We start from the raw sequence: 13568 nt of genomic DNA, 5'->3' as shown, positions 1-13568 counted from the left end.
GGCAGCCCCTTGCATCACCCATTTCCCTGCGTCAACAATGTCCTTTTCCAGGTATGACCTTCAGATCCGCTACCTGCCAGAGGACTTCCTGGAAAGCCTAAAGGAAGACAGGACCACACTGCTCTATTTTTATCAACAGGTAAAAGTACTTTATCCTCCGGTCCCCATTACCCATAGGTAAGAGGGAAATCACAGCCCAAATGTCAGAGGTCCCAGTCCAGGACACTTCTCTGGGAAATTCCCTGGTCCGTGGTCAGCGGTCCAACCCTGTTTCTGTCACAGCTACCTAAGGGCTGGCTAACCCCTCCCCATAGGCACCCTCCTCTTGGGCTTTCCGGTGGTACTGCCCAGGAGTCCTGGCTGGCAGAGGAGGTCCAAAGGGGAGGTGAGATTCTTAGCACACAGGCTCTGGTTTCTAGCCCAGCTCTGCCACATACTAACCTGGTATCCTTGGGGTCTTAATCACCTGCATGAAGCTCTTTCTTCTTTTATCAAACAGAGATAATAATAACAATACCTACTTTATGTGGTGGTTGTGAGGACCAAATGATTCCATTAGCAGTGTGCCCACTCGCTGAAGAAAAAAATCTGACTGATAGCACTTGCCAGTTTTCATGGTGTAAATACTCCCACCATGGCCTATTTCAAGCTACCAGTATGATATCAACCAGTTCACAAAATTTCTAAAGATTTAATAACTGGCTTTCTTGAGCTGTTTGGAGCTGCTCCAGCACACCCTGGACTATCGTGCGTGTAAAGTGCCCAGCGCTGAGGAAATGTGAGCTGCTATCAGGGTTTTCTGCCTTTACTCCCTCCTATATAACTCTCCTGGTTTGCTGGAGACCAAGCCAGGCTTTTCTTGTACAGTGGATGACATCTGTCACTACTTATCAAAAAGCTTTGGATAAATTACTGAGTTCTCCCCAAATCCCAGTTTGCTTATCTCCAAAATGTGGAGTGAAGGAAGGGAACCCGAACTTCCCACCTCATGGAGCCATGGGAGAACATTTCTGAAAGCACTTCAAAACTGCAAAGTCCTTGGCCAGTGGGGACATGATCACCCCTACCCAGTGCTCTAGAGGGGAGCAGAAGGTGGATCTACTCCTCTGCTCTTTAAGTCCTGCTATGCATTTGTGCATGAGACAGTTCAGGGTGGTGGGGTGGTGTCCAAGGCACCCATCATCTCCCGGGGCCTCTGCAGGGAAATGGGGAATAGGGTGTGAGTCTCAACCCTGGCCTTTCTCCCCACCAGCTCCGGAATGACTACATGCAACGCTATGCCAGCAAGGTCAGCGAGGGCATGGCCCTGCAGCTGGGCTGCCTGGAGCTCAGGTTTGTAGCCCCCAGGCCTCTCCAGGGAGGGTACCTGCGCCTCCCCTCCTGGGCTGCACGCTTGGCTGGCTCAGACTTTCCTCCAGCGTGGGAAGAAAGAGTGGGTGTGTGAGAGCTGAAGGGGGCAAGTGGTGGCCAACAGTTATGGTAAGGCCCTGAGGTGCTCGCTCTCTGGTCCATGGAAAAGAAGCGCCAGCCCCTTCTCTGGCTCGCGCCCCTTTGGCTGCCACTGTTCTTGCCTCCAGGCTGCCTGCTTCCTCCATCTACCTGCCCTTCAAGTGGCGCAGTAGGGCGACATCTCCCAGAACTTAGTAGGCAAGGTTCTGGGATACGTTTGAATGTTGGGATTTCCATCTGTGTCATTCACTGCTATGACCCCGACTCCAGTAGGTGCTAATAGATATGTACAGAATTAGCAAATCATCCAAGACGCCCCCAAACTTACAGGATTTGGGAGGTGACAGGTGTGTCCACAATTGATCATAATACAAAGTAGAATGAAGTATATGCTAAACAGACATACCTTCAGGGACCATCCATCCTGCCTGGGGGCATCGGGAAGAGAGGATTTCAACTGCTGCAGAAAGGGACAAAGATGCCACGGGTAGATAATGGGGGGGGGTTGCTGGTGGGGTGGGGGTGCACTCTGGGTTCAGGGATCCCTGGAAGGAAAGAAACAGGAGAGAAAAGTGGGGTATGAGCTTGGGAGGTACACGAGCTGATGGTGCAAGACTTTGGATGGCAGTCTGAGCAAGAAGCCTTATTTGTTTCCAAAGCCTGGGAGGGAGGTGCCTAATCACCTCCGGTTAAGAGCCATGGAACTAATTGCCTGCAAATACATGACCACTAAGAAACGGACTAACTGTAGTCCCACGGCTCCAGGGTAGTGAGGACAAAAAATCTGCATTATGATGGTCTGACTAACCTCGCTGCCTTAATTTTTTTTCAAGTATGAAAGGTAATACCTGTTCGATCTAGAGCATTTGAAACATGCAGGAAAGGGAGAAAAATAAAAGACAGCTAAAATCACCTAGATTTCCATTAATCAGAGATAACTTCATTAAAGAGGTAGACCCAGTCTGATTTTTTCAATGCATTTTTTTTCCTAAAACTGAGGCCATATTTGTTAAAGTATAACTACTTATCTTGCTTGACAACATATTCAGAAACACCATTTATTAAAAAGTGTTAAGGATATAATGTTATTTTTCTTAAATTGGGGATTTATTCCATGATTTCATGCTTTAGATATTCTTCCCAACCCCATGATTTGGGAATATTTCCCTGGATTTTATCCTAGTTTTAAAGTGATTTTGTTGTTTACATTTATTCTTTTAACCCGTCTAGAATAAATATTTGAAGTGTGAAATGAGGCTCTAGCCTTACTATTTTCTAGCCGTAGCGAATGGTCTAAATTCGTTGCTTTTGAATCATAAGTTACCTGCCTCTCTCTGCTTATAGTATCAGTAACACAGAACTGTTCCCAGGTGTATATAATGGGCTAAAGGAACACTGAGTTACTCTAGTGTAAGATCGAGAGTGGGACAGTGGCCGCAACAGGTGAAGAAATGACTAGACATGGTGATCCAGGCAGGAAAGGGGGATGACACACATGAGGACATTGCCTATTTGGTCTCCACTTAAGTAGCAATTGCTACAGATAAATGAAATATAAAAAGACTCTATCAAGACATACATTTTAAGGGGAAATGGGACTTAATATATATTAAAAATTAGTACATAATTTTTATATGTATTATATAAAATACATTCCTGGTGGTATGGATTGCTTTTATTTTCTTTGGTTCTATAAGTTCTCAAGTTTTCATAGAAGCTATATTCAATAATTATTAAAAGAAGATACCAACATACACATATATATATTTCAGAGACAGACAGAGGACAGATGAAACCATAAAGGGGACCCAGAGCCTGGGGGTAGACGTGGGGGTCCTCAGCCGACAGCTTGAGCTGGGGCTGCCTTGGGTCACTTGCTTTCAGAGGCCGCAGGTAGATTCCCCCACCTTCCTCCTTTGCCCAAAACTCAGCAGTCCGAGGTCTGAGCCCCACAAAGCACAGGGCTGGAATCTTCCAGGAATGAAATCTGTGGGTATTCCTTCTCTTCATGGTTTTTTAAATATTGAATTTTTTGACTCTTCTAACCTCTGCCTCCCAATGACTCCTACACCTGACAAGGGAGGGGGGCTTCCAGGCCCACATGTGGGCATGGGGTACCCAGCTCTGAGGGCCTGGTTCTCCCGCCATCAGCCTCTCCATGACTCTCTATCTCCAGGAGGTTCTTCAAGGACATGCCTCACAATGCACTTGACAAAAAGTCCAACTTCGAGCTCTTGGAGTAAGTCCTGGGGGCCCACCTCTCCTCCCCTCCCGTCTTGTGGCCCTGCTTACCCCCTACTTAGCCCCCACCCCACTCACCTCCAGACCAGAGCCAGGCAGGGCCCGTCTCCCCAGTCCTCAAGCCCTCTCGCCTTTTCCCGACTGGCCAGAAGTACTGGATTGGGGGTGTGGGGGAGTCAAATGCTACTTTCTTTCTCCCTCTTTCAGGAAGGAAGTGGGGCTGGACCTGTTTTTCCCAAAGCAAATGCAGGAAAACCTAAAGGTGAGGGACCCAGAAAGACTCGCTTTGTGACGGCCCCAGAACTAGAGCCACAGGGACCGGGCTGGGGATCCTCAGGGCGCCGGGGTGCTTGTGCTGCTTGGGCCGTCTGGACACAGGGCCACTAGAAGCATCCACGCACCCCTTCTGTGGCTGGCAACCAGGGAACTTGGCTCTAATTCCACACTGGAGACCAGTTAGCTTTGTGGCCTGTGGACGCTCCCTCCCCTGCCCCCCTCCCAGGGCTCTGGGGAGCCTCTCTGGAGACAGGAAACATGTGCTGCAGATGGCAGGTCGCTGCTGCTCCCAGGGCAGAGGCCCTGGGATGTGCTGCAGCAGCAGGAGGGCTTTCAGTGAGACCCTGCAGGGCAGAATCAGAGCTCAGGGGAGCGGAGCCCCGCTCACCACCGACTCCCCCCGCCAGCCCAAGCAGTTCCGGAAGATGATCCAGCAGACCTTCCAGCAGTACGCCTCGCTCAGGGAGGAGGAATGCGTCATGAAGTTCTTCAACACCCTTGCGGGCTTTGCCAACATCGACCAGGAGACCTATCGCTGCGAACTCATTGTAATCACGTGCCCTCTTTATTCTCTCTCTGACCTGAATCGCAGGCCCTCGGGAAATGGGGCCATGAGGCCGACCTGGGGGGCCAGGGAAGGGTGGTGTTTGCTTGTAGGTTCTCGAGCAGCAGGGCCTCATGCTATTCCCTTAAATGCAGCTGACCTTAGGCTACTCACCTGGGGACGGGACCTGGAGAGTTGGCTCTGACTCTGGGAGCCGACCAGGGGGGCCAGATGTTGGGAGGCGGGTAACCTATATGGCAGGGGTTTAGGGCCCAGGGGCAGTGGCTCTTGTCTACCTTAGTGAGCTCTTTCTCCAGATTTCTGAAATATGGGAGGGCAGAGCTGGGGCAACAGTCCCCTCTCTCCTTTTATTCCAGCAAGGTTGGAACATTACTGTGGACCTGGTCATCGGCCCAAAAGGCATCCGCCAGTTGACAAGTCAAGACGCAAAGGTAGAGAGAGACTGGGGTGGAGGGCCGCCCAGCCCCAGCTGAGCCTTCTTCCTCTCTCTCTGCCTCTTACCCGGTCCTGGCCATCAGGTCTTTCTACCCCATTGCTGAGAACAGAGAGCCCCAGGCACCAGCAGCTGCAGAGAGAGTGTTGAGACAGGAGCCTGGGGCAGGTAGTCCTTTACTCTCCTGTGACCGTCCCCCACACAGAGGCAGGGGGACAGGAATGGCTCGGGAGGGAGGTGAAGAGGGAAGGTCACTATCATTGCTCTTCTGACTCAAATGATAGAGTGGCCCTTTCAGTGGCAGTTGGAGCAATCATTCCCCTGGAAGTCAGAAGGTCTGGGTCCAGTTCCGGCTCTACCACCAGCTTGGCATTCGGCCTTGAGCAAGTCCTAGCTCTCTCCAGCCTCCCTTCTCTTCTGCAACGTGAGAGGCTTAAACTAGACGATCTTTCTAGCCTTAATAGTCTCTGATTGCCTCTTCGCCCCCCTGAGAGACTCTCAATTCTTCCTCGCAGCGCCCCCTCCCATGCGACCTGACCCCAAGAGTGGGATGGTCTGAAGGGCCCCCTTCCTTCCCCACAGCCCACCTGCCTGGCCGAGTTCAAGCAGATCAGGTCCATCAGGTGCCTCCCACTAGAGGAAGGCCAGGCAGTCCTGCAGCTGGGCATCGAAGGCGCCCCCCAGGTGAGCATCTCTGGGCAGCTGGAAGCTCTGAAACAGGAGGCTGCAGCTGTAGGTCGGGAGTGCCTGCGCAGGCCGGCCTAGCCAGGACGGGAAGGGGGCCAAGGCTTGCCTGGGTCCTGGGATCTTGTGAAGAAAACTGCACCTAGTTCTTAAGTGGAATACCAGGATGACAATAAATGTTAAGACAAATTTAAGTCAGGAAGCAAAGCTGTTTTAAGAAAATGCCTAGAAAGAAGTTGTGGGAGTTCTTAGGGTGGGTAAAGTTGACCCGAAATCAAGGTACAAATCAGAGGTCTGATTCTGAGCAAGTGAATAATGACTCGGAATGAAGACCTCGGGAACCCGGGGCTCCTTGTGGGCAGAAGAATCAGAGAGACAGCGGACTCTCCATGTCTCCTTCCGTCCACTGTCCCCTCCCTCTTCCCTCCTGAGCGCCCACTAGGTACGAGGCGTTGTGCTCTGCGCTGGGGGACCAGCGTGTCAGCCCAGACCTGCCCTTGCTGGAGTGGGGGATGGTTTTCGGGAGGGACGACACGCGCGCCCCCTGGTGGCCCTGGGGAGGCACGCTGAGCCCCAGGAGCCGCCCGGCCCATCCCAGGCAGGGGAGGGTGGCGGGGCCCTGCCCCGTCCAGTACGCCGCTTCTCCCCCAGCCCCCCAGTGGGGTCTCATCTCTGGCTGCTCTCTTCCCTGCAGTCTTTGTCCATCAAAACCTCCTCTCTGGCAGAGGCCGAGAACATGGCTGACCTCGTGGACGGTTACTGCCGGCTGCAGGGGGAGCACAAAGGCTCGCTCATCATTCATCCCAAGAAAGGTGCGTTTCCACCTAAAGGTAAAGTGGCTCAAGGCGCAAATGGTGGCACAAGCCCCCAGACGTGGAGTGGGAGGAGGGACACCCCTGACCAGCATGTGAAAGAAGAGGCTTTGGAAGCGCTGAGAGGTGCTTGCCCAGCCCGGCCGGACCTCGGGGTCCCTCTGTGGGTCTCAGCAGCAGGCCTGGCCCCGTCCATCCGCCCTGCCAGCCAAGGGCAACATGGGGGCTTGCTTCTGGAGGAGAGGGTTTGAGTCCAGGGAAGGTCAAAGCTTTTGCTAGAACATGGCTGGTCCCTTCTGTTCGAATGTGTTTGTTTGGGGCTGGGGTCAGGAAGCAGGGGAATGGTCTGAACATAGGCATGGTGGCAGGGGCAAGCCTGAGAATTTCTCCTACAAAGAGGATTCCAGTTCAGGCCGGAGGCCCCCCCAGCTTCCAGGCTGACGTCAGGAGAACACAGCCAGGCGGGGAGGGCGGCCCCTCCTGTCGGCTCACAGGAGCAGAGAGGCCAGCTGCTCACCAGGACCCTGTGTGCCTGGCGCCAGCTGCCCCTCTTCCTCCTCCTCCCCAGATGGTGAGAAGCGGAGCAGCCTGCCCCAGATCCCCGTGCTGTGAGTACAGTGGGAAGGCAGGCGCAGGCCCTGCACTCACCTGTGTCTTCCTGGGAGAAGGCAGAGCAAACAGAGCCTGCACCCCATGGCCTCTGGTTTCCAGGTCCCGGGGAGGACGCTGAAACCCAGCATTTCACAAGTGGTGGGGCTTTGCCAGTAAAGTTTGCTCAGTAAATTCTTGCAGGGATGCTCCTCTGTCCTAATGCCCCCTGGCATCACCTTAGTGGGGACTGCCGCTGTCTGCTCCCTCCTGCCCCCTGGCGGCCTGGGCCCTCTCCCACGCCGTGGCCATTAGGATAGGCTGTTCTCTGCAGCCAGGGGGCGCAGGCTGACCGGCTCTCCAGGTGGGGTGGGTGGGAGAGTGGGAAGCGAGGTTGCTCTGGGTGAGCATTGCCAGGCTCCGGGCTCACCTGGCCCCCTGCCCTGTCTTCAACTCCTACAGAAACCTGGAGGCCCAGCGGCCCCTCTTCTCAGAAAGCTGCAGCATAGGTAAGCCTGCCATCTGCTGTCCCCTGCCTGCTCCTGAGCCCCTCTGTCCGCTCTGTGACACTGTCAAGGAGTCCCTCAGAATCACAGGAAAACAAACTTCCTCTATGACTTCTCAACGATGACTTAAAATATCATTAAACATAACAGCTAACATGTTTTGATCAGTTAGTGCCTGGCACTGTGTTTCTCTTGATCGTCTTGGGCTGCTGTGATAATACACCACAGTATTGGGGCTTAAACAACGGACACTTATTTCCCACCATTCTGAGACTGGAAGCCCAGGGTCAAGGTGCCAGGATGGTCAGAGCCTGGTTCAGATAGCCACCTTCCGTATTCCCTCCCGTGGGGACAGATGGAGAGCTCCAGTCTCCTTCTCTTCCTGTAAGGACACTCATGGCGTTGTGGTGACTCCACCCTCACGACCTCCTCTAACATCATCACCTCCAAAGGCCCACCTCCTGACAGCACCGCACTGGCAGGGCAAGACTTCAACATGTGCATCTGGGCAGAGGGCACACAAACTTTCAATCCGTAGCAGTGCTAAATACCTAACAGGTGTAAGATAAATTCTAGCCAAAATAAGCAGGCAAAGAGAGGCAACAAAGGGCCAGGTAATTTATTTGAATACCCCCGGGCGAGGTTCCGTGGCCTGGCTGTCACAGGCCAGGCAAGTCACATGAAAGTAGACAGGCAGCGAGTTTTTAAAGAAGGTAGGGGGAGGCAGAGCTTAGATTTACAGTGGCACGAGGATTGGCTGGCCTAAGGCACATTTTTCAGGTTGGGAGGGGGCAGCAGATGGGGACTTTGGCACGTCATCAGTGTCTGACATGCTCACCCTTCCCCCCAGTGCCTTCAACCTTACAACAGGTATTATTTTATTCAGTTTTATCACATTCCTCAGATACATTAATTTATAGAAATAAATAAATTAATAATAATTTACATTGCCCTAAATAATGCAGTTGAGAGAAACAAGCAAGAATTTAAGCGGGGTACCCTAGGCCCTGTCCACTCTGAAACTGGGGTGGGGAGCTCAGTTCCAATGGCCCCGCCGCCGCCCCAATGATGTCAGCCATGGTACCACTGGCCTGGCGTGTAGGAGCACACACCTGGCTCCTGGTGGTGCTGCCGAGGTCACCTTGCCCGTGGAATGTCATTCGTTCTGTCATTTCAGAATCGGACATCTATGCAGAGATTCCTGATGAGACCCTGCGAAGGCCAGGAGGTAGATCCGTGACCCCACCATGTCCCCCACAGCCAGGGCCCTGGGAAGCTACATTGTGGGAACCCGTGTGATGCCATAGGGGGCCTTTCTTTCCTTCCTTCTATGTGTTCCTCTAACAGGGACAAACCTGCATGAGGCACTTTTGATTTGAAAGCCAGATCATTCTTTTGTCCCTGCACTACTAACCTTTTGTGTGCCTGTGGCACGTGTGGGGATCCTGAGAGCACGGACACAGGACCCAGTTCTCAGAGGGGCAGGGCGATGGCTCTTCCCCAGGCCTGAGACACAGGGCCTTCCAGACCCCTTTTGCCAACCAAGTCCCCGGATGTGGCTGTGGTATTGTTGGAAGTCTGGTAATGCCTGGGCAGGATTGGGGCAGAGCCTGGCATCAGGGCCTACAGAGCCTCAGATTCCTGGGGTGGCTGCTATTTCTGTGCTCAAGTACTGTCTGTCCTCTCCACCCTGCAGGCCCACAGTATGGCATCGCTCGGGAAGACGTGGTTCTGAATCGAATTCTTGGTGAAGGCTTTTTCGGGGAGGTCTATGAAGGTGTCTACACCAATCATGTGAGTTCTAGACTCTTCCCAAGTACTCCTCTTCTGCTTTCCTATGGGGTGACAGAGGAGCTCAAATGTTCTCAGGCTGGAGGCAAGGGCTGTGATGGGCAGACCTTTGAAATCCCCAGGGCGTGATGGAAACAAGTCACTTCCAAGAAGGATAGCGATCCCAGGGAGGGAGGGAGAGGCAAATGTGAGGAAGGGTGACTGGCCTGGAGAGGACGGGGGCAGTTGGGATGAAATGCAGCTCCAAGAAGGAGAGCAGGACCTCAGGCAGGGGCTGAGGGAGCAGGCCAGGCCTGGGGCATGGGCGGAGCGGACGGAAAGGGGCAATGAAGTGTGAAGCCAGCACTAGAGAGAGCGCCATGTCTGACGATGGCCTGGCCACATGCTCCACACACCCTGCCAACTGAGCAGACCGTGGCCCCAGCCCTGGTGTCCTCGTCTAACAGCCAGGGCCTTGAGTCTTCTGATCTGAAAGTCCTTCCGGTCTTAACATGCTCTGATCAAGAAGAGAGGGTGGAGTGGGGAGTGGGGCAGGAAGGGGGCGGCATGTGCTGTGCAGAGACCCAGGGGCTCAGATGTCACCGTTTTTCCAGGACTGGCAACCCAGCCTGCGGGAAGACCTTGGTGACACCAGGGTCTTTGTTCTGAGCACTAGACTGGCCTCTTGTTGCAGAAAGGAGAGACGATCAACGTCGCTGTGAAGACCTGCAAGAAGGACTGCACGCTGGACAACAAGGAGAAGTTCATGAGTGAGGCAGGTGGGTGCCCCCCGAGGCACGACAGAGCCCGATGAGCTGGGAAAGCCTCCTGCGGCTGCACAGACCTCCAAGGAGAGGGAACTGGGGTCAGGAAGGGGGTTGTGAACTGGCCTGGGGCCCACACTGGGAGGAGGGGTTTCGTTCTCCATTTCTCCCAGTTGGGACGGTAAAGTGTGTTTCTCACATGGGACCTTAGAGCCACTCGGCGGGTCCCTCTTGCCCCCACTTTCAGTGATCATGAGGAATCTCGACCACCCGCATATTGTGAAGCTGATTGGCATCATTGAGGAGGAGCCCACCTGGATCATCATGGAACTGTATCCCTACGGGGAGGTGAGCCAGTGCCCAGCGATGACAGCTAGGCAGCCGGGCAGGGCCTCCGGGGGGGCTGCATTCAGATAGAGGGGCCTTAACGCCCAGTCTCCTGCCTCCCCCACTCGGCTGAAACATCCCAGGCACCGTTTGTAAAGGACATTGCCGGACCTCCCTGCCAGCCTGGGTTTGCCCCCCAGGGAACTGCCTGGCCCCCCAGCTCCACGCTGAGCCTGTTTGTAGCCCTGATGGCCCTTTCCCCCTCCTGCAGCTCGGCCACTACCTGGAGCGGAACAAGAGCTCCCTGAAGGTGCTCACTCTCGTCCTGTACACGCTGCAGATTTGCAAAGCCATGGCCTACCTGGAGAGCATCAACTGCGTCCACAGGTAGGGCTGAGGCGGAGCAGGGCTGTGGAGTCCCGCCGGCGGCATTGAGACCCCAGCTTTGATCCCGCCCAGTGTGACAACACCAGACTACACGTCTGTCTTCCCATCCTTCTTCTAGGGACATCGCTGTCCGAAACGTCCTGGTGGCCTCCGCTGAGTGTGTGAAGCTGGGGGACTTTGGCCTTTCCCGGTATATTGAGGATGAGGAGTATTACAAAGGTGAGGGGCCTCTGGCCTCTGCTTTGTCTCTGGGGGTCCTGAAGTCAAAAGCCCCAAAAAGAAACTATAGTTGGGCAAACCCAGGCCAAGGGTCTCTGGATAATAGGCTGTCTTTCTGGGTAACTCGGGATCTTTCTCCCTAAAACATCTCTCTGAACCCCTCTGCCCACCCGAAGCCTCCGTGACCCGTCTCCCCATCAAGTGGATGTCACCTGAGTCCATTAACTTCCGCCGCTTCACAACAGCCAGCGACGTCTGGATGTTTGGTGAGCGGGTTTTCGGGAGGGCGTGGAACAGGGCTCTGGTGCTCACCTGTAACTAGGCGGGGAGGCGTGCAGGCGGCTGGGGTCCGGACCCTGCCGCTGGGTTGAAGGGTTCTGTTTTGCTGTGGCCACTGAGAAGTCCCAGAAGGGGGAGGCAGTTGTGGGCGGAGGGTGATGTGGGCCAGCCCGGGCGGTCTTGTTTACTCTTCCTGGAAAAGGCTCCTGAGATGAGCATGTCCAGCACTGGGACAAACATAGGGACACCTTGGAGGGGGTCTTTCCAGGTGAACTCAGGCTGTTCCTAGAAGGAGGGATGAGGGGCAGGGAGAACAAACCAGCTGATGATCGGACAGCCCCTTACATAGCCCACAGCCCAGTAGACTTCCCACTCACTTGTCCACAGCCCTCCAGGGCAAACCTCATTATTAGTATTCCCATTTTCCTGATAAGGACACTGAGGCTCTGGCGAATCTGGGACTTGCCTGAGATCACATAGGCAGCAAGCATGGGCACTAGGCTTAGGGCCCCAGCGTTCTGATAAAGGTTTGACTCCCTCCCGAGAGAAGGCACCTGTGGTCCCAACAATGTGCTTTTGACCGCCCCCTCCCCATCCTGCAGACGTGTGTGTGTGTAGAAGGGCGGCAGTTCACTTACAGATGCAGGTGACTGTCCCTTAGGGGACCGCCACAGTGGGCAAGACCCCAGGGAGGCTAGAGGGGAGGCGAGGGAGCACAGGAAGGTCCCTGGTGGGGACTGCAAGCTGAGTACCGCGGTTGTCCCTGGGAGCATGGCCTGGCCTCTCCAGCACGAGTCCCCTCGGCGCGGGTGCTGAGCCCCCTCCTCCTGTCCTCAGCCGTGTGCGTGTGGGAGATCCTGAGCTTTGGCAAGCAGCCCTTCTTCTGGCTGGAGAACAAGGATGTCATCGGGGTGCTCGAGAAGGGGGACCGGCTACCCAAGCCCGACCTCTGCCCACCTGTCCTCTACACCCTCATGACACGCTGCTGGGACTATGACCCCAGTGAGCGGCCCCGCTTCACCGAGCTCGTGTGCAACCTCAGGTGAGTGTGGAGTGGGGTGGGGCCCCCAGGAAGCTGGTTCCCTAAACGAAATGGAGTCACGTTCTTGTTCCCACCTTACAGATGAGGGGATTCAGGCTCAGGGTGGGCGGTTCACCCAAGGCAGTTGACAGGTGAGACTGGGACTCACACCAGGCCCTCCCCTCCGACCAGCACTGAGCCCCCTGTCCAGGGGGAACCCTCCGGTTCTCCCCAAGAGGCGCAATGCCCCGCATGTGTTACAGAGGCTGGGTACCTGTCAGGACAGGAGTTTGAGAGCACCAGGTACAGTCAGGTATGATCTCAGACTCAGTGGGCCTGGGGGAGCCTCACTACCTCAGCACCCCCAAGCCCTGAGCCCAGGGCATTGCTCCTGGGATGTGCTCAGAAAATGTCTTTTAGGTTTGACCCAAAGACTGCACCAGACTTTCACTGAAGGGCCTGTGCTCATTGCAGAGGTTTGGGGCACCCCTTACAGGCGTCCACCTGGGGCCTGGGAGCTGCTTTCCCATGTGCCTCTCCTCTGCCTTTGATTGTTCTTCTCAGCAAGCAGGGATGAGAGTGCTTTTTGACCTTTAAGACATGACCCAGGGGTCACCTCTCCTTCTGCAGCACTGGTGGCCCAAGGGTCTGATCCTTCCCAGGGCCCAGGAGCCATTCCTGTCTGGGTGCTGAGGGGCCCCTGGTGAGCGGGCTGTCAGATCCTTTTTAGAGGATCCCCCTGCTTCCTTGGTGGGCTGCCTGCATCAGCGGCTCCTTGGGTGGTCTGACTTTTGGGGCATCCTTTAGGGCAGAGGTCTGCAAACTTCTTCTGTAAAGGGCCAGATAGTAATTATTTTGCTCTTTGCGAGCCCATATGGTCGCTGTTGAAAGTACCCAACTCTGCCTCCATAACTTGAAAGCAGCCAGAGACAGTACATAAATGAGTGGGTATAGCGGGGTTTCAATAAGACTCTTCTTGTGGACATGGTGATAGGAATTTCATGTAGTGTTCAAGTCATGCAATGTCTTCTTTTCATTTTTTTTCAAAATTTAAAAAATATAAAAACCATTCTCAGTTTGGAGGCCATACAAAAATATGAGGGGGGCTGAATTTGGCCCGGCCACAGTTCTTTGACCCCTGCTTTAGGGAATCTGTTGCTTAGTGAACTTGAAAAACACTGTGACTTTAAAGGATGTCTCAACATGTTGGCATTTCTTTTAGAAAAGAGCCCCTGGCAGCTGCCATG

At 54.4% G+C, this 13568-nt stretch overlaps 1 protein-coding gene across 10 annotated transcripts in view; it reads left to right on the top strand.

The window, feature by feature from the left end:
* The window catches only part of PTK2B (protein tyrosine kinase 2 beta), a 122362-nt gene that overhangs the window by 95024 nt on the left and 13770 nt on the right, over positions 1-13568 (top strand). For all 10 annotated transcript variants that reach the window (XM_057507543.1, XM_036889140.2, XM_036889142.2 and 7 more), the window contains 18 exons: positions 52-139; positions 1253-1332; positions 3626-3688; positions 3898-3952; positions 4374-4514; positions 4888-4962; positions 5547-5648; positions 6343-6460; positions 7029-7068; positions 7511-7557; positions 8732-8782; positions 9251-9348; positions 10019-10103; positions 10336-10436; positions 10687-10802; positions 10921-11021; positions 11198-11287; positions 12138-12342. In XM_057507543.1, the coding sequence (XP_057363526.1) occupies positions 52-139; positions 1253-1332; positions 3626-3688; positions 3898-3952; positions 4374-4514; positions 4888-4962; positions 5547-5648; positions 6343-6460; positions 7029-7068; positions 7511-7557; positions 8732-8782; positions 9251-9348; positions 10019-10103; positions 10336-10436; positions 10687-10802; positions 10921-11021; positions 11198-11287; positions 12138-12342 (1656 nt within the window). The remainder of the gene's footprint in view (positions 1-51; positions 140-1252; positions 1333-3625; positions 3689-3897; positions 3953-4373; positions 4515-4887; positions 4963-5546; positions 5649-6342; positions 6461-7028; positions 7069-7510; positions 7558-8731; positions 8783-9250; positions 9349-10018; positions 10104-10335; positions 10437-10686; positions 10803-10920; positions 11022-11197; positions 11288-12137; positions 12343-13568) is intronic.

The sequence above is a fragment of the Manis pentadactyla genome, chromosome 1 (assembly GCF_030020395.1).
Source record: "Manis pentadactyla isolate mManPen7 chromosome 1, mManPen7.hap1, whole genome shotgun sequence".
NCBI classification, from domain to species: domain Eukaryota; kingdom Metazoa; phylum Chordata; class Mammalia; order Pholidota; family Manidae; genus Manis; species Manis pentadactyla.
This window is presented reverse-complemented; position numbering and strand designations above follow the sequence as displayed.